Source organism: Salmo salar, chromosome 21 (assembly GCF_965601325.2).
Source record: "Salmo salar chromosome 21, fSalSal1, whole genome shotgun sequence".
Taxonomy (NCBI): domain Eukaryota; kingdom Metazoa; phylum Chordata; class Actinopteri; order Salmoniformes; family Salmonidae; genus Salmo; species Salmo salar.
Genome location: NC_138311.1, coordinates 17149402 through 17171066, shown reverse-complemented (window position 1 = coordinate 17171066; position 21665 = coordinate 17149402). Strand labels below are relative to the sequence as shown.

Here is a 21665-nt window from a genome sequence, read left to right as displayed (position 1 = left end):
CAACATTTGTAACAGTGACTGGTGCAGTTTTGCGTAGTGATGAGAAAACATCCTCATATTCAGTCACGTTTTAGGAAAGAACATCCTAGATCACAAGGGTTCGCCCTTTTATCACTTACTACAAATCCTTGATGTATAATCAGTTGTTATGTCATTAAAAGTATGTAAGACTGAAAATAAAGATGAAGTGGACATTAAAGTCCTCTGACGCTGTAATCACATCTTCGATAGAAATGAATATGATCCCTTTTAGTCCTGACTCATTGAGCATGTTTTATATTTAAATGTGAGTAAATTTCAAAGGGACTGACCTTCCTCGTAGGAAGGGTCAATGAGCAACTGCAGGTACAACCGGGACAGTCTGTCCTCATGAACCATTTGTAAAATACTAAAGCTCCTCTGGCACACTTGTAAATAGACTGCAGATCATTGTACACAAAACAAAATTACTCATTTCAAAAACACATTTAAGAAGACTGTCACAACTAAGAAAGGTCAGACCAAATGTATTATATACTGAAATACTTTATTTCTTCAATCTAAAAAATACAATTCAAAATTCAATGATTAACATTTGCAATATCTATTTAAATTGTACATATAAACATTAACACCAAAACTACACTGTTATATAGAATTGTTTTTATTTACAAATCATTCTTAAAATTCACGTCACTCATACACGGACCAGGTCTACATCTTTATTATATACATCAAGACCTATCAATAGACAAAATACGTTGTACATTTACAAATGGTTCTAAAAAACAGTAGTGTGTCAATTGTGCCATTTGAAAGGGAGGATTTCAGGACCTAGGTTCATCTAACTCGCCTATCAGTGATCATGCTTCAGCCCATGACTTCCCAGAGTCCTTGAAGTGTGAACCCCTCCTTCAACTTTTCAACTGCAATTCCCAGCTCCTCAGAAAACATAGGTTCCCGGTCTTGTTGCTTATTGCCATCAGCAAAGTATGCCTTAGAAGCAAACAAATAGAAATCAGTTATCACAATGGCATTAAATAGGAGGTTAAGTGTTTAAACCATCTTACAAAGTATACCTCAGTCTGTATAAACATGATAGCACTAGGCAACACCAAAGCCATGTTTGCAGTACGTTGTGTAACATTAATTTAGCAACCTGTTATTTTCAGATTGTGAAAACAAATCAGACTCCCAGGGGGAGTTGACAGTTTGGCTAAGCACACTCACAGTGAAAGCATCAGTCTGCTCATCGGGCTCAATTTCCACATCATCAGGGGGCTGGTCCACTGTCAGCTCCTCCAGTGGCTGAGGCTGGAATCATTGTTGGGAGAGAGAATACTTATTGTTGAAACATGGCAAAGCCATTACACATCTAACTGCATTCATTGTGATATTTTCATCGATGTGTGGTCACTTGTATAATGTAGGAGTACCTTTTCCTCCATCTCATAGTCCACTCCAAAGATGGGGTTGGCAGAGTAGACTTTGTGCAGCGAGTTGATCTCTTTAACTGCATCTTGAAGCTTATCCATTGGGTCGATCTTAAATCCAAGCACATATCCTCCAGTCTACAAACAAAAAAGACGTATGTACTCAGGAGTATGTCAATGGCACGCAAGAGACAAGTTCTTCACTCCGTATTTTATGTCATGTTTTAAAGCTGATACTACAACACAGATATTCTACATATCCTATTAAACGACTAGTTCTATATGTAATTCTATGGTACACAATACGTCAAATACTACATTGGATACATCTCAAATGATCACAATTACCTGATGAAAGCTTTCTATCACCAAAGCCAGACCAAACTTTGAGTCTCTTACTCTGATGGAACACTTTGGGAAAGAAAGTGACAATAATGATCACAATTACCTGCTGAGAGCTTTCTATCACCAAAGCTAGGCCAAACTTTGAGTCTCTTATTCTGATGGAACGCTACGGGGAAGAGAGGTGACAATAAGGAAAATAGATGATCACTTTCAATACCCTAAAAGGTGTTGTAAATTTGTTAGGCTGGACATGACAGCAGATTTTTTATTATTTTGTTTACGGCACTTACAATTTGAAGATAGGGAATGCTGACGTTGAAGCTCTCGTTCATATTGGCATGCCACACGATCCGAACATTAGTGATGAAAAAGGTCCCTAGATTACCCTACAATATACAATTCAGATCAGTACGTTTTATTGAAAGAGCATGAAACACCTTTTGATTTGAAATACTTCCTGAAGGATTAGCTAGTTGATGTGTACCTGGTCACTGGATAAATTCCACACCCCGTTGATTTTGTCATACACTTCCTCTCGAGGCAAAAGCCTCAGTTGTTTATTTTGAATAAGAGCTCCTCTCAGCTTCAGGTCACGGTACATTTTAGAGGTCTCATAAGCCCTATAGCAGAGGGATATGGACAATTAGTTGACGAGACACTCAACTCAGCAGTGACTTGACTGAATCATATCACATAACATAATCTGGAAAAGTGTAACAACTTCCACAAGGGTAATTTCTTGTTTTCTAGGTACAAATACCTGTGAACAGCAATGACAGATGTAAATAGTCTTGGACTCCCTGGAACCACATTGGTGAAAATGAACTCAAATCTTGTATTGTTAGACTTTGTCAAGATATACAGTGCTTCAGTCTGGCCTCTCAATTTCTGAAAAATAACATTCTTAGTATAAATGGTGGTGACATCTAGGCAAGTCTACCCATAAAGTAAATTGATAGACAGTCCTATACAGTATACTTACAGAGTTAGCTGTCCTTGTTGTGATGTTAATAATGGAATTGTATCCAACAGCTGTGAAACAAAGAACATAAATGTCACTCCATTTTTTTTTTAGAGAAACCATACTAGCTGGGTTGTTCCACAAAATGAGTGCCTTTTATGTTTTGATATTTTAAGTTGAAATTGTGCACCAATATAGAATTTTAAAAGCCTGTTATATTAAATGAAGTGCCCTTTAATATAGACCATATGTAGATTTCAATAAATCGGAGACTTGCTAAAGTGCCAAAATTCAGCATTTTGACATGTCCCTCCGTACACGGTGCACCCTCTGCGACTTCTAGGAAGATTTTAGCCCACTTAACCTCAACATTTCTACCATCACAGTAATACCCTAGTTATTTTTGTTGCCTTGACAATGTCATTTCTGAAGATTATTACTGATTTAATGTGATTAATTTACATCGGTCTCTCATTTTAATTACGGTCAACCCTGCTACATGACCTGAACTCTCGTTTTAATACGGTGAAACTATTCCCTAAAAAAAATGTTTTCCTAAAGAAACATTGGACAGCTACAGTTAAAGTCGGAAGTTTACATACACCTTAGCCAAATACATTTAAACTCAGTTTTTCACAATTCCTGACATTTAATCCTAGTAAAGATTCCCTGTCTTAGGTCAGTTAGGATCACCACTTTATTTTAAGAATGTGAAATGTCAGAATAATAGTAAAGCGAATGATTAATTTCAGCTTTTATTTCTTTCATCACATTCCCAGTGGGTCAGAAGTTTACATACACTCAATGAGTATTTGGTAGCATTGCCTTTAAATTGTTTAATTTGGGTCAAACGTTTCGGGTTGCCTTCCACAAGCTTCCCACAATAAGTTGGGTGAAGTTTGGTCCATTCCTCCTGACAGAGCTCGTGTAACTGAGTCAGGTTTGTAGGCCTTCTTGCTCGCACACGCTTTTTCAGTTCTGCACACACATTTTCTATAGGATTGAGGACAGGGCTTTGTGATGGCCACTCCAATACCTTGACTTTGTTGTCCTTAAGCCATTTTGGGGTTATTGTCCATTTGGAAGACCCATTTGCGACCAAGCTTTAACTTCCTGAGTGATGTCATGAGAGATTGCTTCAATATATCCACATAATTTTCCTGCCTCATGATGCCATCTATTTTGTGAAGTGCACCAGTCCCTCGTGCCGCAAAGCACCCCCACAATATGATGCTGCTGCCACCCCCGTGCTTCACGGTTGGGAAGGTGTTCTTTGGCTTGCAAGCATCCCCCCTTTTCCACCAAACATAACGATGGTCATTATGGCAGTTCTATTTTTGTTTCATCAGACCAGAGGACATTTCTCCGAAAAGTACGATCTTTGTCCCCATGTGCAGTTGCAAACCGTAGTCTGGCTTTTTTATGTCAGTTTTGGAGCAGTGGCTTCTTTCTTGCTGAGCGGCCTTTCAAGTTATGTCGATATAGGGCTCGTTTTACTGTGGATATAGATACTTTGTACCCGTTTCCTCCAGCATCTTCACAAGGTCCTTTGCTGTTGTTCTGGGATTGATTTGCACCTTTCGCACCAAAGTACGTTAATCTCTAGGAGACAGAACTCGTCTCCTTCCTGAGCGGTATGACGGCTGCATGGTCCCATGGTGTTTATACTTGCGTACTATTGTTTGTACAGATGAACGTGGTACCTTCAGGCGTTTGGAAATTGCTCCCAAAGATGAACCAGACTTGTGGAGGTCAACAATTGTTTTTCTGAGGTCTTAGCTGATTTCTTTAGATTTTTCCATGATGTCAAGCAAAGAGGCACTGAGTTTGAAGGTAGGCCTTAAAATACATTAACAAATACACTTCCAATTGACTCAAATTATGTCAATTAGCCTATCAGAAGCTTCTAAAGCCATGACATCATTTTCTTGAATTTTCCCAGCTGTTTAAAGGCACAGTCAATTTAGTGTATGTAAACTTCTGACCCACTGGAATTGTGATACAGTGAATTATAAGTGAAATAATCTGTCTGTAAACAATTGTTGGAAAAATTACTTGTGTCATGCACAAAGTAGATGTCCTAACCGACTTGCCAAAACAATAGTTTGTTAACAAGATATTTGTGGAGTGGTTGAAAAACTAGTTTTAATGACTCCATCCTAAGTGTATGTAAACTTCTGACTTCAACTGTAATAGTCAAATGATATTGTAAAAGCGGTAAGCTGGTTCTACTCTTTTTGGCTATTTTCTGGTGGAATATGAGTGGGTCGGGCATAATACGTCAACCCTGTTACCCATAGATAGACAGGCTAGAAATGTTTAAACTATAAAACATGTTTTGTTAAGCTTGTATTAAATTGCCACTCCGTTGCACCCTACAAGCTTCCATTCCCCCTGTCAGAAGGGGATTTGTCTCATTTAAGAAGAAATCCTCAACCCTGTTACGGTCAACCCTGTTACTTTATTTGGCACTTACTAAAGTAATTGTATTTAAAACCTCTTGAGATGACCAAGTTATACTTCTCAAAAGGCACGGAATCTTTGTGGCCCACTGTAGTACCATCATAATCCAAAAGCAGGCTAAATGAATTGAGATGAGAATAATAATGTTTTCCCTTTGCAGAGTGGTTGCTCCTCTAGCAATGTCAAGGAAAGATAAATAAATGTACATAGCTAGCTAGGTCTAGGTGTACTCACACAAATTGACTCTTGGCAGAGCCAAAGAATGCCAGATGATCCTCAGATTTGTTACCAGAAGCCTCCCTGCAAGTAAGGAGGAAGTATTGTATAATTAGTGCAAATGCCCATAACCACATGGTTGCTGGTTCCAGTCCCACATAGTCTGGCTGTTTACCTCTCCCCCTTAATTGCTACATTGGGGTCAGTAGTGGGATAGACCTGCTACATTTACTTTACCTCGATCCCCATTGTTTCCTTTGGTGTCTTCAATGGAATCAAGGCAGTCTATCAAGACCTCGCCAGGTCGCGTTTTCATTTGCCTGTAAATAAAAACAGTTGTAGCTAGTCAGTGTTTTCCTATGTAACTAGCTAGCCAGCTAGATTCATTCTAGCCAGTAGCTGCTTTTAGTAAGATCAGTCAGATGATGTGGCTTGTGGCTCAGTTGGTAGAGCATGGTGTTTGCAACACCAGCGTTGTGGGTTCGATACCCACGGGGGACCAGTACGGGGGGAAAAATGTATGAAATGTATGCATTCACTACTGTAAGTTGCTCTGGATAAGAGTGCCTGCTAAATGACTAAAATGTAAAAATGTGAGTGTATTTACATATACTAGCGTTGCTCCCCATTGTATTTGGCTGTACAAAAACACTCAGCGGGAAGCCAGAAGTTAAATAACCTTCAATTTCAACTTATTGTGCCAGTGGGCACAATAAGTTGGTCATTATGACGAGGGTAATTCGAGACAAAATATCTAAAGGAACATATTATTAAGCAGACTTCCCAAACGTGGGTCTGTTATAGATCCACTTCCTCTCTGCTTCCCTCGTCAAAATAGGTTATTGCTGCACATTTTCTTTATTTAACTAGGCAAGTCAGTTAAGAACAAATTCTTATTTACAATGACGGCCTAGGAACAGTGGGTTAACTGCCTTGTTCAGGGGCAGAACGACAGATTTTTACCTTGTCAGCTTGGGGATTCGATCTAGTCACTGGCCCAACACTCTAACCACTAGGCTACCTGCCGCCCCATGTGCCCTACGTGGACAAAAAAAGGAATAACTTGTACGGGACTTATTTTCACATGAGGTAAGCAGAGAGGAAGTGGGTCTACAGCACGTTTGGGAAGTATGTTTAATAATACTAAAGATTCTCTTTTATATTAAGATATTAGCATGACTGCTCTAACAATGGAAATACATGTCCTCAATGATGAAAGCCAGGCAGGTGGGGCCATTGAAGTCAATGAGAGCAGATACACGTGTGAACAACAGGCCATAAATATAGATAAGAGGACTCATCTTTGTATCTCCATTTTAAAGTAGTACATTTTCTTCTTCCTCATTGGCTGATTGCTTCCAACTCATAGGAATACCCACCCAGTCGATTATTTAAAAAATGGTGGATGCCCTCAATAGCGATGTCCATGCTAAAACGTGTTATAGCCATGAGTCCTCCATCTACTAACATATGACAACAGGCACAACTCCGATATAAAGTAATTTAGAGGTAATTTGCCGAAACGGCACGTGCACCCAGTTATATCAGTCCATTCCTAACAACGTAACCATTATGACACGTATAACGTTAATTGGTCAAATAAGCCTCATGTAGAAAATTATCAATTACATTTTGTTGTTGACCAAATTCGACAGTCTATCAATGACCTCCCATCCAAAAATTCCTAATTTCGTGGGTTTATTTTCGTGGACAGATTTTGGGCAGAGTAAAAACTATTGCTTCGCCTCTTCCGATATGATAATATTCTCCTTTAGATATTTTGTCTCAAATCCCCCCGTCATCATAACTAACTGTCCTGCCCACCGGCACAGTAAATGTACATTTCGTTTAACTTCTGGCTTCCCGCGGACTATTTTTGTGCAGCCCAATAGAATAGAAATAAACGCTAGCGTATGTAAATACACCCGCGTTGAAAAGCAGCAATCTAGCCAGCTATCAAACGGCTACGGCTAGGTCCCCCTTTTCTTTGCACTCTGCTGCTGCATATCTTTATACTAACTTAACATTACTGGTGAGCAATTAAATAACTTACTGTGCGGTTATATCGAATCTAACATCTCTATCCTCCCAAAGAACATCCAACATTGAAGCCATGATATTAGAACAACAGGTAGCTGAATCACTATTACTAATCTTCTCCAGACAAGATGGCCAGCCAAAGATTACGCGTCTTCCTCGTTCCCATTCCCTGTTGCCCTGGCAACATTACTACGGTAAGCACAAGGGACATAATAGAAAAGCAAACCGCGTTTCTTCTTGGTAGATAGCAAGCAAGCACAGTTCACCTTGCTTATAATAATGCTTTTCAAGGTCAACGTGTGTCATCAGCACTACAAACACAGAATGTTAATTTGGCAACAATACCTGTTCACCTGACAGTGAATTAATAAAGAAATAAAGAAACAAACACCACATTCAACGTTAGAATAAAAACAAATACAAAACAGTATCATCAAAACCAGTCAACAAAAAAATGTGGTGATTCATTTCAAAGTTAGCTTTTTCATATCAGTGATGTGAAATTTCCAACCAACACGTTTTCCAAAATACTTTGGCAGAAAAATGCATAGTTGTATACCAGTGGCGGTCAGTGCCGTTTATGATGTTGGAGGACACTTTTTTTTTTCATGAGCATGGCCTTATTTCTAGTACAGCATGTTGGATGACTGTCATTCATATTCCATTCACCCAGTTCAATGTAACATCGATAGGTTTAGGCTACTACATGATACTCAAATCCTATCTAGGGTGTAATAATTAATCCAACAATTGCAAACGAGCATTTCTATTGGACAAATGGAGCTATTTTTTATACCCGTTTAGTTTGCTTCCGTTTAAGAAAGGTTTTTCAACAGAATCGGCGGAATGAATACACCCCTGATCACGCATAAACACAGTTCACTTTCATAGCAGCCACGTTGTATTCATTCTAGCCTCTATGCACTCTTCTCCTTTCACCTTTTCCCTTCGTTTGTGGACTTCAATGAACAACACCTCAGCTTTATGTGACCAGGCAAAAAAAACGTTCCAAGCCAAACCATGTCATAACCGCTACACACAGCGTACATCATTGTCCCCATATTAGCTAAAGTAACATCCTAGTCAACATAGCCAGTAGAACTAATGTGTTAGTAAACCTGCTACAATCTTGTAGTAACATTACAGTGTATGGTCAGTAAGCAGTTAAACCAGCGGGCCCCAGTGGCAATAAATTAATAAAACCAAAAGCTTAACTTGATTTGGAAGAGTTCCAGTGTTGTGTTGGATAGTCATAGCCAGCTAGCTAACATAGTATCCCTCTGTTTGAGTAACTAAACTAACCAGCTGCATTTGCTAGCTAAGTAAGTGAAACTGAAAGTGAAAAAATTACACTCTCTCTCTCGCCTCTCCTTCATTTTTGAAGAAATGAATTTGTTGAAAACTGTTCAACTAGTCTTTCTCTTTGAGTCAACTACTCGCCAAGCTGTAGCTTATGCTTCCAGTACTAGATTCATTCTCTCATCCTTTGATTGGGTGGACAACATGTCAGTTCATGCTGCAAGAGCTCTGGTAGGTTGGAGGACATCCTCTGGAAGTTATCATAATTACTCTGTAAGTCTATGGAAGGGGGCGAGAACCAAGAGCCTTCTAGGTTTTGTATTGAAGTCAATGTACCAAAAGGAGTCCGGAAGCTAGCTGTCCTCCGGCTACATCATGGTGCTGCCCTTCAGAGTGCTGTTGAGTCTTCTGTAGACCTTTATTACAAAACAGTGTGTTTTAATAAATAATTTGTTGACGTGAATATATTTAGTATAGTTTTATCTAAAAAGGACAATTTTTTCAATGTTTTACAATTTACATTTTTCGTGAAATTCACTGAGGACGATGGTCCTCCCCTTCCTCCTCTGAGGAGCCTCCACTGATATCATTCCATGCTGCATTCTCAGAGGCCCCATCATGTTGTGGAAGGTTTTGTTAGCCAAGTCTAGCCTTGCAGCAGTAGGCCTAACTGCCTAACTACCAGTAACCTGTTTGGTTTGTGTAGTACCGTAACTACCAGCTTGGTTTTGAATACTTTTGTTGGACTTGATTTACATTTGTTTATTCACTGTATTGTAAACATTTACAGTATTACAAAATACAAATGGAACCTTTCTGCAATTCCAAACTGTAGCAAATTAAATGTTTACACCTTTTAGTAAAATTCTTTAGTATATATCACTATTCAGAAAACAACAATACAGTTCACTTCTATAAAATGTTTAATTACCACCTTGTACTATTTAATATTTTTTACTGTATTGAAAAACATGGTCTATTGATGGTGTAAGGGGTGCATAACTGGTGGCAGGGAAGTCAGAGGCAGGAGAGCATAACCCGACACGCACCAGTCAAACACATGTGCACATGCACTTACAATAAACAATACCACACAAAGACATGGGGGGAACAGAGGGTTAAATACACAACACATAATGAGGGAAATGAAAACCAGGTGTGTGGGAAAACAAGACAAAACAAATAGAAAATGGAAAATGGATCGGCGATGGCTAGAAGACCGGCGACTTCGACCTCCGAACACCGCCCGAACAAGGAGAGGCATCGACTTCGGCAGAAGTCATGACAGATGGTTATTGTTAGTATTTGTTGTGTCATTAATGGTGAGATTACCTCATTCGATGACAAATGATACTGTTTTAGTAAAGTTATATATATATTATTTTGACAGGTATTTGAAGTTTTGAGGGTGTTCATGCATTTTGGTAGAGACATTTCCATAAACAATCAAAATGTCTGATAAATGCAATTCTAAACAGCAATAATGACATCAACATATATAGAGTAGGGTGACTCCCCAGCGGCTCAAACCCAGGCCATCAGCACCAATGACATACAGCCTAACCACTGCGCAAATAAGGGATATCTATAGGGTTTGTGCTTATTTGGCCAGAATACAGTAGTTAATCCCTGTCCAGAAGAAACCCTAAACCATCCTCCCTAGGCACTTGTGTAGGTCTGAAACAACTTGATAGGTGTAAGCAATATGGTGAATGCACTTTGAAGTAAATTTCAGCTCTTTTAAAAGTACATTCAAGAAAATATTTTATTGATCATAGTGATTCAGGAATATCATTAAAACAGATTAATATGCCCCAGCAACATTCGACAACTATACAGAAAGCACTTTAATTGCTGAAATAAGTAAATAAAATCAATGATGAGAATAGTCAGATTAATGGATATCTGACACGGACATGGTGGCGTTGCAGGAAGATCAGAGTACCGTGAACCAAGAGAGTTCAAATCCCAGGTGAGGACATGTTGAATAATGATTACTGTAGAAATTAACATGCACAATATAATCATGTATGTCAAAGATGTAAATTGAAAACACTGTGTTAAAATCACTGTGTGTATGATTTATCCCTAACCTTGCCAACAGACAAAGAGCTATGAATAGATTAGTGGTTCACCAATCAGTGGCTCGGCAACAAGACTTGACGTGCAATACGTTTTTCTAAATGTTCTTGCAACATTCCCATGAAACATGTCTAGAACATTAATATCTTATGTTCTGCGAACATGGCAACCATTGTCTGTGAATGGTTCATGGAATATTGTTCTAACCCACAGAAAACTGGACACATGAATGTTTTTGCCAAGTTCCCATGAAGCGTGTCTAGAATGTTAATATCTCAAGTTCTGAAAACATGGTAACCACGTTCTGGGTAAGTTCTATTTTACATTAGGGGAATGGTCTCTTGGAAACATTGCTTGCACATCACAGTAACATTCCTATGAAAACATTAGTTAATGACCTAATGAGACTCTTAAGGGAATGTTCTCTAAAGTTGTTAGAATGTTTGTTATTAGTTGCGTAGGTGTTAATGATGGGAAAAATACTGGACTGTGTAGATGTTACAAACTTGCTTCTATGGTATGTGAGGGACATTGGACGACTGTGAAGACACGCCAGGCAGTCCAGTGGACAGGACAGGAGGTCCTTTGAACCCACATACTTTGTTCTTTATGATCATCATTGAGTATAGGCTTGGTCAAATGCTCTGTCTTAGTTGAACTCACTCTTAAACTGCTGATATTACATTTACATAAGTTTCACTTAAGTAGAAATGTCCCTGAATATTGCACAAGTATTAAACATGAAGCTACATGTCTCACAAGCTAACCACAAAGTCCTCTTATTCGATTGAAGGTTTATATTCCATCCGAAATGCAGAAGACACATGTAGATGTCACGTTTTTCCCCTACTTAGAGACCAGCCCTTTTTGTGTGTATTTAATGTACTGTATTTTGAGTTTGCAGTGGCTTTTCAAGTTACAATTTGTGTTTCTCTTCCTTGCTTTCTTAATTGATTTATTGTAGACCCCATCCTCCATGGCTGGTCTCTTTGGAGAAGAGAATTGGCCCAAGTTTACCACACCTGTGCCTCATTGACCTAACAAGCTACCTGCCTGGTTATAGTGTCACTCCCAGCTCACTTCTGGGCAGCTGCTGGAGGAGAAAGACTACCACCGGACTTTTGCTGCTGCTGCTACTGCCGCCGCCACCACGTCACAGGCAGCCACCCACCCACCAACCAATGAAGACCGAACATATGTGGTTGAATACATCTGTTCGGAATGGCTCCCTGCTAATGCCGGTTCCCCCCACTGTCAACTGCCCTCGACCGGACCATGTGCTGGGTGCCACACAAGCTTGATGACAACGGACGATGAAGAATGACTACTTAACGAACCAACGGCGGTAGTGTGTTAGGGAACAACGGTAGTGATTGGGATATGAAGCTTTGTGACACATTGAGTTTTTTTCCCCAGACAATTGTGTTAAATAGATTAATTACTTGAGGCTTTGAGCGAGAGTACACTAGTGGCACCTGCTGGTCAAAATAATTTAGAACCACCAAATTATTATAGAAGATGTCCCACACGCTGTAGCGTGTGTGCAGGGTAGCCTTTTTGTCTTCTAACAAACCAATCAGGTGGTTGTTTGAAGAAACGATGCTTCGGATGCCATTGCTCTCGTGCTTCTGATAAAATTATACAGGCATCGGTAAACTGCTTAGCGACTTCAACCCATGCTTCAGAGCGCTGGTACCAAACGTAACATCACTAGACAGCAACAGGCCCCAGCGAGGGCACAGGGGCAGGGCAGATTTTCATTACAGGATCATGTACTTTACTGTTTGACCAAATCATGTGTTTTAGCTGCCTGAAAAAATAGGACTTTGAGTGAGGTGACCTTTCTACATATTTTGACCAGCCCACCCAACAAAAAATTGTCCTGAAGGTGACAGACAATGCAAAGTAACATTTATTATAATCGGCAGGAAAAACAAACTGACAAAGTCTATCCCCTTTACAAGAAACAATGTTTTATGACACAAATAATTTTCAGAATCAATGTATCTCAGGGGCAGCAGGTAGCCTAGTGGTTAGAGCATTGGACTAGTAACCGAAAGGTTGCAAGATCGAATCCCTGAGCTGACAAAGTCCAAATCTGTTGTTCTACCCCTGAACAGGGCAGATAACCCACTGTTCTTAGGCTGTCATTGAAAATAAGAATTTGTTCTTACCTTAATTAAACTAGGCAAGTCAGTTAAAATAAAAATATAGTTTTGAGTTCAAGGAAGTTTCACTTTTGCGTCTTGATGTGACTTCTCGTACCCAGAGCACTATGCATTAAAGCTGTTACTTTGACCTTTGACTCAAGTTTCCTTCTTTACATTTACAAAGTCAACTTGTAAGTGAAAATTTGGTCTACATCAAAGCTGAGATTTAGTCACTACTAGTGACAAGCTGTATCTGTGAAAACATTGCTCCATATTTTTGTTAATGCATTACCTCCATGTTCTAATCTGAAGCCACTGAACAAGTGATCTACAATGGCGGCACATGCTCCTACCCCTGAGATGCTTGCAGCAGCTCTGGATAAGCTGGCTACTGAAGATATGCAATGACTTCACTGGTACCCTGATAGTGGTGTGAGGACTGATTTAAAAAAAAAAAATACAAATCTCATACCAATGGATGCGCTAGAGAATGCTGACAGTCAGAACACCGTGGCTATTTTGGTGGATGCCTTTGGCTATGAGGGTGCGTAGATATCCCAGACTATCCTAATGCACATGAAAGTTACTAAGATGTAAAAATGACCACATTTTTTGCAACATATCTGAATAAAAAATGAAATTGTTGTAAATCTGATCTGCAGGTGTCTGACCACATAACCAGATGTCACGGTGTTACTACACTGAACAAAAATATAAAATCATCATGCAACAATTTCAAAGATTTTACTGAGTTACAGTTCATATAAGGAAATAAGCCAATTGAAATAAATTCATTAGGTCCTAATCTATGGATTTCACATGACTGGGAATACAGCTATGCATCGGTTGGTCACACAACTTAAAAGGTAGGGCCGTGGATCAGAAAACCAGTCAGTATCTGGTGTGACCACCACTTGCCTCATGCAGCGCGACACATCTCCTTCGCATAGAGTTGTAGCCTGTGGAATGTTGTCCCACTCCTCTTCAATGGCTGTGCAAAGTTTCTGGATATTGGCAGGAACTGGAACACGCCGCCGTACGCATCGATCCAGAGCATCCCAAACATGCTCAATGGGTGACATGTCTGTTGAGTATGCAGGCCATGGAAAAACTGGGACATTTTCATCTTCCAGGAATTGTGTACAGATCCGTGCAACATGGGGCCGTGCATTATCATGCTGAATCGAGGTGATGGTGGCGGATGAATGGCCTCAGGATCTCGTCACGGCATCTCTGTGCATTCAAATTGCCATCGATAAAATGCAATTGTATTTGTCTATAGCTTAAGCCTGCCCATAACATAACCCCACCGCCACCATGGGGAACTCTGTTCACAACGTTGACATCAGCAAACTGCTCACCCACACAACGCCTACACGCTGTCTGCCTTCTGCCCGGTACAGTTGAAACCGGGATTCTTCCGTGAAGAGCACACTTCTCCAGCGTGCCAGTGGCCATCGAAGTGGCCATTTGTCCACTGAAGTTGGTTACGACGCTGAACTGTAGTCAGGTCAAGACCCTGGTGAGGACAAGGAGCACGCAGTTGAGCTTCCCTGAGGCGGTTTCGGACAGTTTGTGCTGTTCGGTTGGCTGGTCTCAGACGATCCCGCAGTTAAGTCGGATGTGGAGGCCTGGGCTGGGGTGGTTACACGTGGTCTGCGGTTGTGAGGCCAGTTGGATGTACTGCCAAATTCTCCAAAATTACGTTGGAGGCGGCTTATGGTAGAGAAATGAAACATTAAATTCTCTGGCAACAGCTCTGGATGACATTCCTGCAGTCAGCGTGCCAATTGCACGCTCCCTCAAACTTGAGACATCTGTGACATTGGGTTGTGTGACCTTTTAGTGGCCTTTTATTGTCCCCAGAACAAGGTGCACCTGTGTAATGATCTTGCCATTTAAACAGCTTCTTGATATCCCACACCTGTCAGCTGGATGGATTATCTTGGCAAAGGAGAAATGCTCACTAACAGGGATGTAAACAAATGTGTGCATGAAACCTAAGAGAAATGAGCTTTTTGTGCATATGGAACATTTCTCGGATCCTTTATTTCAGCTCATAAAACATGGGACCAACACTTGTTGCATTTATATTTTTGTTCAGTGTATATTAATCTGAAAAGCTTTCATTTCAGGTTTGAATGAAGGAGTGGTAGTGAAAATGGCTTCCAAATCAACTCCCCCAGAGGAGGGTTTATCCTGTCCTGTGTGCTATAACTTTAGGGATTCTGTTATGTAGCCACAGCTTCTGTCAAGCCTGTGCATAGGAATGGTGGAAAAATAAGGAATCTCGGAAATGTCCAGTTTGCCGTAAAGGATCCTCTGAGATATTACCTCTCCATAACCTGGCTTTGAAGAACCTGTGCGAGACCTTATAGGAGGGTCAGAGAGCTTTAGCAGGGTCTTTGGTTTGCACAGTGAGAAACTCAGGCTCTTTTGTCTGGAGGATAAACAGACCATCTGTGTTGTCATTGTTATCCACATGGGGATCTGTTGGCTTGTTGAATTATCCCATGCTGAATCACTGACCCAATTCTTACTTCGTCTAAAACTATGGCACTCAATAATGGTCCCAATACTACAGGACCCCACAAGTGTCCAATGCATGGTTGATATAAATGTATTAGAAGTACAGTATGATCCTAAAATATATTTCAATATTGTTACAACTCTCTAAATGTTGATTTGAAAACAGGAACACATAATGGAAAATGAAGCACTTAAGATTCATGTAACAGCATAGCTTTTATAATTTACATTAATGAATCATCAAGTACAGATTGATGATAGGTACAGGACAGCAGGCAGGCTCAAGGTCAGGGCAGGTAGAATGGTATGGCAGGCGGGCTCAGGGTCAGGGCAGGCAGCAATGGTCAGGACCGGGAGGACTAGAAAACAGGGACTAGACAAACGGGAGTACGGAAAACCACGCTGGTAGGCTTGACCAGACGAACTGGCAACAGACAGTTGCATTTGAGGCTGGACTTTGCCAACTCATTGCAATGCACACAGGACTCAGGGTTAGTGAGAGCTGTCTGGGCATGCTCCAGTCCCAAGCAGGTGAAACAGATAGGATGAGTGTCTTCCCTGATAAAGGACCCATATAGGCATGGGTGTAGGGGAGCAGGAGGCAAGCTGGGTTCACCCTGTGAAGGGGTAGTAGTAGCAATAGCTCCAGCAAGTGGGAGGTATGGGCTATGCATGTGCTGGCCGACGCTTAGCTATGTAGCTAGCTAATCTTGGCATTCGAAGGCTAGCTGAAGAAAAAGTGCGTGGAGTAAGTCTTCGGTGAGCTAGCTAGGTTAGCCTTGCCTTGCCACGTTGGCTAACCAAATCTCAAAAGTCTCCTTTCTCTCTTCCACCGTGGTGGGGAAAAAGTGGCACGAAGCAGGTAGCTTAAGTGGGCTAGTTGGATGAAGGCTAGCCATGTGGTGCTAGCTTTGACTGGAGCCTGAGAAGCAAACTTTTCCTTTCAGTAAAAGTACTCAAACCTCTCGTCAAGAAGCTGTAATCCTACACTCTACAGTGAGTCCTGGCGAACAATTAAGCAGGAAAGCAGTGATTCTGTCCGTCAGACTTTGTGTGATTGGAGCTTCCATGTGGTCACCGGTTCCCCTCAGTGAGATACCGAAAAAAGCATTTGAAAGAGAACACACACAGCACATCTACTCTATAGAACCACACACACGCAAACAGGCCTGTGACACTCCTCTTTTAAAGATCAAAAAGGTGGAGGGCTTACTAAAACGAAGAAAGGACTAGGTTGGACTGTATGATAGGCTAGATCAGGTTTATTGCTGCCACCATGAATGACGAGATGGAGATAAGAATCCAAAAATTATATTTATTCACAGTTGAAGAACGAACACAAAAGGCACATGGGGAGGGTTGGAGCTTGGTTAAAGGGGCAATCTGCTGTTCAAACAATAACCACTGTTTCGGTAAACTGCTCTCAAATTCATAGACAGAGTTATGGATGCAAGGACTGACCATCCATGATATTTTCTAAATTATAGTTTGAACCATGTTTTGAGGCTATGCAGTGTTTGGGTTCTGATGGGGACAGTTGAACTAAGCTCATGAGGCATTTATTCTTCAAGAATCAGTGCCTTCAGAAAGTATTCACACCCCTTTAATTTTTTCACATTTTGTTGTATTACAACTTTACATTTAAAATGGATAAAATTTAGATTTGTGTCACTGATCTACACACAATGCCCCACAATGTCAAAGTGGAATTATGTTTTTAGAATTTTGTACAAATTAATTAAAAACTAAAAGCTGAAATGTCTTGAGTCAATAAGTATTCAACCCCTTTGTTATAGCAAGCCTAAATAACTTCATGAGTAAAAATGTCCTTTAACAAGTCAGATAAGTTGCATGGACTAATTCTATGTGCAATAATGGTGTTTAACATGATTTTTGAATGACTACCCCATCTCTGTACCCCACACATACAATTATCTATAAGGTCCTTTAGTCGAGCAGTGAATTTCAAGAACAGATTCAACGACAAAGACTAGAGACGTTTTCCAATGACTCGCAAAGAATGGCACCTATTGTTAGATGGGTAAAATAAAAGCAGACATCGAATATCCCTTTGATCGTGGTGAAGTTATTAATTACACTTTTGATGGTGTATCAATACACCCAGTCACTATAAACTATAAACTTACTTAAAGTAATACTGCAAAACATGTGGCAAAGAAATGTACGTTTTGACCTCAATACAAAGCATTATGTTTGGGGCAAATCGAACACAGCACATCACTGAGTCTTCATATTTTCAAGAATGGCGGTTCTACATCATGTTATGAGTATGCTTGTAATCAGCAAGGACTAGGGTGTTTTTTCGGATAAAAAGAAAGGGAATAGAGCTAAGCACAGGCAAAGTCCTAGAGGAAAACCTGGTTCAGTCTGTTTTCCAACAGACACTGGGAGACACATTCACCTTTCAGCAGGACAATAACCTAAAACACAAGGCCAAATACACTGAGTGTACAAAACATTAAGAACACCTTCCTAATATTGAGTTGCACCCTCTTTTGCCCTCAGAACAGCCTCAATTCGTCAGGGCATGGACACTAAAAGGTGTAGAAAGCATTCTACGGGGATGCTGGACCATATTGACTCCAATGCTTCCCATAGTTTTGTGATGTTGGCTGTCCTATCTATCTATCTATCTATCTATCTATCTATCTATCTATCTATCTATCTATCTATCTATCTATCTATCTATCTATCTATCTATCTATCTATCTATCTATCTATCTATCTATCTATCTATCTATCTATCTATCTATCTATCTATCTATCTATCTATCTATCTATCTATCTATCTATCTCTATCTATCCTTTTTCATCAATAAAAACAAATACAAAACAAAATCATCAAAACCAGTCCACATGTAAAAAATTTGATTAATTTCAAAGTTAGCTTTTTCATCAACAGCAACGTGCGATTTCCCAAAACACTTTGGAAGAAAAATACATAGGTCAAGTTGCATACTGTCACTTATAGGCCTGGCGTATGTGACCCTAAAACGGACTAATTCATATCATTAAACAAACAAGAAAAATAATTACAGCACCTATTTAATTTAGTTTGCTTTAAAAAAAGAATACTGAATTCAAACATATACTACAAAAAAGAATGTATTCTAGAAGACAATCCCTATATTATAAGACAATATTGTGGGACAGCATAATGCAGCACAATGTGCTTATGGCTAAGAGGTATGAGAATTGCATTGTGTGATGTTTCTCTCAGGTAAACCTGAAATGACAAAAGCTGGGCTTGAACCTATCCCCTTTGTTCAGTACAGCTTAAGGTTGAGTAACATTGAGGTATTGAATGGATTAGTTAATCCAACATCAATATAATAAGAGTAAGGTATAGGATCACTTTTCAAATGTAATAAAACAGTTACCATAGCAACGTTATATTTTCTTCACAAATTCAGACTTCCGTAAATAAAGTCCACAGATAACCATACATCTGAAAAGAAAGGCAACTTCATGAAATCTAGAAGTGGCATGTCCCTCCCTTATTCTCTACACCTCAAGAGAGAGAGACACAGAGAGCTGCAAAATAGCACTATTTCCAATGATAAATGCCTGTTGTAAATATACCATATTTAGATATCAGTAGAAGACTATTATTAAACACTGTTCAAAGAATGCTCTGCACTTTGCTTAGTTGGTTCCATGGCAGATTGTTCTGATGAGTTGATTGATCATCTGCCTGTTTTAACCAGCTGTGGAAAACACAGAGAGAGCATATCAAAAGGAATATCAGAAAACAGAGCACCGAAGCTTAAAATCACTACGAGCTGTGGCACATACCTGTTTTAGACAGAACACACGTCTTCTTACACACATCCTCTGTCTCAAAACGGTTGGCATTTCCTTCACAGCTTCCATACCAGAACTGTGCACAGGAATTGGCCTGTTTGTCGTAATACCACTGGATGTTATACTCTCGACAGGTGCCTTGGTCCAAACTCAGGTTACAGCGGGGATTGAGCGGGACGGACTCTGACAAAACAACATCGAAGGAGAGGTATGACATACAGTGCATTCGGAAAGTATTCAGACGCCTTGACTTTTTCCACATTTTTTAAGTTATATCCTCATTCTAAAATTGATAAAATAGTTTTTTTCCCCCTCATCAAGCTACACACAATACCCCATAATGAAAACGAAAAAACAGGTTTTTAGAAATGTTAGCAAAGTTATTAAAAATAAAAAGCTAAAATATCACATTTACATAAGTATAAGTATTCAGACCATTTACTCAGTTACTTTGTTGAAGCACCTTTGGCAGCGATTACAGCCTCAAGTCTTCTTGGGTATAACGCTACAAGCTTGGCACAACTGTATTTGGGGAGTTTCTCCCATTCTCCTCTGCAGATCCTCTCAAGCTCTGTCAGGTTGGATGGGGAGTGTCGCTGCACAGTTACTTTCAGGTCTCTCCAGAGATGTTCGTTCAGGTTCAAGTCTGGGCTCTATGTCTAGGTCACTCATGGACATTCAGAGAGTTGTCCCGAAGCCACTCCTGCGTTGTCTTGGCTGTGTGCTTATGGTCACTGTCCTATTGGAAGGTGGACCGCTCTGGAGCAGGTTTTCATCAAGGATCTCTCTGGACTTTGCTCTGTTCATCTTTCCTCCATCCTGACTAGTCTCCCAGTCCCTGCCACTGAAAAACATCCCCACAGCATGATGCTACCACCACCATGCTTCACCATAGGGATGGTGCCAGGTTTCCTCCAGACGTGACGCTTCTCATGGTTTAAGAGTCTTTAGGTGCCTTTTGGCAAACTCCAAGAGGGCTGTCATGTGCCTTTTACTGAGGCTTCCGTCTGGCCATTCAACCATAAAGGCCTGATTGATGGAGTGCTGCAGAGATTGTTGTCCTTCTGGAAGATTCTCCCATCCCCACAGAGGAACTCTGGAGCTCGTTCAGAGTGACCATCGGGTTCTTGGTTACCTCCCTGACCAAGGCCCTTCTCCCCTGATTGCTCAGTTTGGCTGAGCGGCCAGCTCTAGGAAGGGTTTTGGTGGTTCCAAACTTCTTCCATTTGAGAATGATGGAGGCCACAGCGTTCTTGGAGACCTTCAATGCGGCAGAATTTTTTGGGTGTCCTTCCCCAGATCTGTGCCTCGACACAATCCTGTCTCGGAGCTCTATGGACAATTCCTTCGACCTCATGGCTTGGTTTTTGCTCTGACATACACTGTCAACTGTGGGACTTTATATAGACAGGTGTGTGCCTTTCCAAATCATGTCCAATCAATTGAATTTACCACAGGTGGACTCCAATCAAGTTGTAGAAACATCTCAAGGATGATCAATGGAAAAAGGATGTACCCGAGCTCAATTTCGACTCTCATAGCAAAGGGTTTGAATACTTATGTAAATTCGATATTTCTGTTTTTTATTTGCAAACATTTCTAAAAACCTGTTTAGCGTTGTCATTATGGGGTATTGTATGTAGATTGAGGAGGAAAAATATTGATTTAATCAATTTTAGAATAAGGCTGTAATGTAATATCATAAGGTGAATGCACCAATTTGTAAGTCTGGATAAGAGCGTCTGCTAAATGACTTAAATGTAAATGTAAATGTAATGTAAATGTAATTAAATGTGGAAAAAGTAAAAGGGTCTGAATACTTTCCGAAATCAAGGAATTTGAAAACGTGTAAAGATATTGAACGCCAACTTCCATGACAGAAATGACTGTGTTTCTTTATCTAACACAACATGTTGCAGTGTTAGGTCCTAACCTCGGGGGAAAATAGAATTAGGGATAGGAATTGATACAGGCTGAAATTGGCCCTCGCTGGATGATGAAGCTGAACCTGATGTTCCTGAGGATGATGATGCTGATCCTGATGATGATGATGATGATGAGACAGTTGTGTTGGAGTGGGAGCTTTCCCTTGCAGGGAAGATGGATACTGTTTTGGCAACTACAGCCACAGTGCTACCTCCTCGCACGTGGGTCCTTACGTCTAAATCTTCACCCTCTTCATCATCCACCTGGATGATGACACACACACATAGATTAGTTAGACAGTAACTCAACCCTCTACTGCTAAAATTGAATTAATAGACTAACAGAGCAATGACTATTACAAAGGAATCATTCAATTGCTCCTCTATAACACCTAAGGAGAGATACTTTGTATGATAT

General features: G+C 40.3%; 2 protein-coding genes across 4 annotated transcripts in view; both read right to left on the bottom strand.

Annotated features, from left to right (window-relative positions):
• Positions 1-507: 507 nt before the first annotated feature.
• bbs5 (Bardet-Biedl syndrome 5) lies at positions 508-7613 on the bottom strand. Of its 2 annotated transcripts, none has more exons than XM_014163951.3 (11): positions 7451-7613; positions 5635-5717; positions 5416-5481; positions 2740-2789; positions 2518-2645; positions 2242-2377; positions 2048-2143; positions 1761-1823; positions 1416-1550; positions 1210-1293; positions 508-975 (listed from the first exon to the last, which is right to left on the bottom strand). In XM_014163951.3, exons 1-11 carry the CDS (start codon positions 7510-7512, stop codon positions 850-852), a joined length of 1029 nt encoding a protein of 342 aa, XP_014019426.1. In that variant the 5' UTR covers positions 7513-7613; the 3' UTR covers positions 508-849. The 2 variants fall into 2 exon arrangements, with proteins under 2 accessions (XP_014019426.1, NP_001134089.1); NM_001140617.1 differs by lacking the exon at positions 1761-1823 and adding an exon at positions 1861-1923 and having other exon boundaries at positions 512-975; positions 7451-7581.
• Positions 7614-18375: 10762 nt separating this feature from the next.
• The window catches only part of col28a2a (collagen, type XXVIII, alpha 2a), a 30286-nt gene continuing 26996 nt past the window's right edge, over positions 18376-21665 (bottom strand). Inside the window, exons 33-35 of one of the 2 annotated variants that reach the window (XM_082967001.1) lie at positions 21256-21511; positions 19314-19505; positions 18376-19225 (exon numbers count right to left, since the gene is read on the bottom strand). In XM_082967001.1, coding sequence (XP_082823127.1) covers positions 19218-19225; positions 19314-19505; positions 21256-21511 — 456 coding nt within the window. In that variant the 3' untranslated portion in view covers positions 18376-19217. The remainder of the gene's footprint in view (positions 19226-19313; positions 19506-21255; positions 21512-21665) is intronic. The other variant, XM_082967002.1, reaches the window with a different exon arrangement.

Excerpts from the sequence above, each read along its gene's own strand:
- bbs5 (XM_014163951.3), bottom strand. The coding sequence starts at position 7,512 with ATGGCTTCAATGTTGGATGTTCTTTGGGAGGATAGAGATGTTAGATTC. Across the intron at positions 5,718-7,450 it reads AGATTCGATATAACCGCACA|GCAAATGAAAACGCGACCTG; the intron begins GTAAGTTATTTA and ends TTTTATTTACAG. Across the intron at positions 1,551-1,760 it reads TGATAGAAAGCTTTCATCAG|ACTGGAGGATATGTGCTTGG; the intron begins GTAATTGTGATC and ends TTTTGTTTGTAG.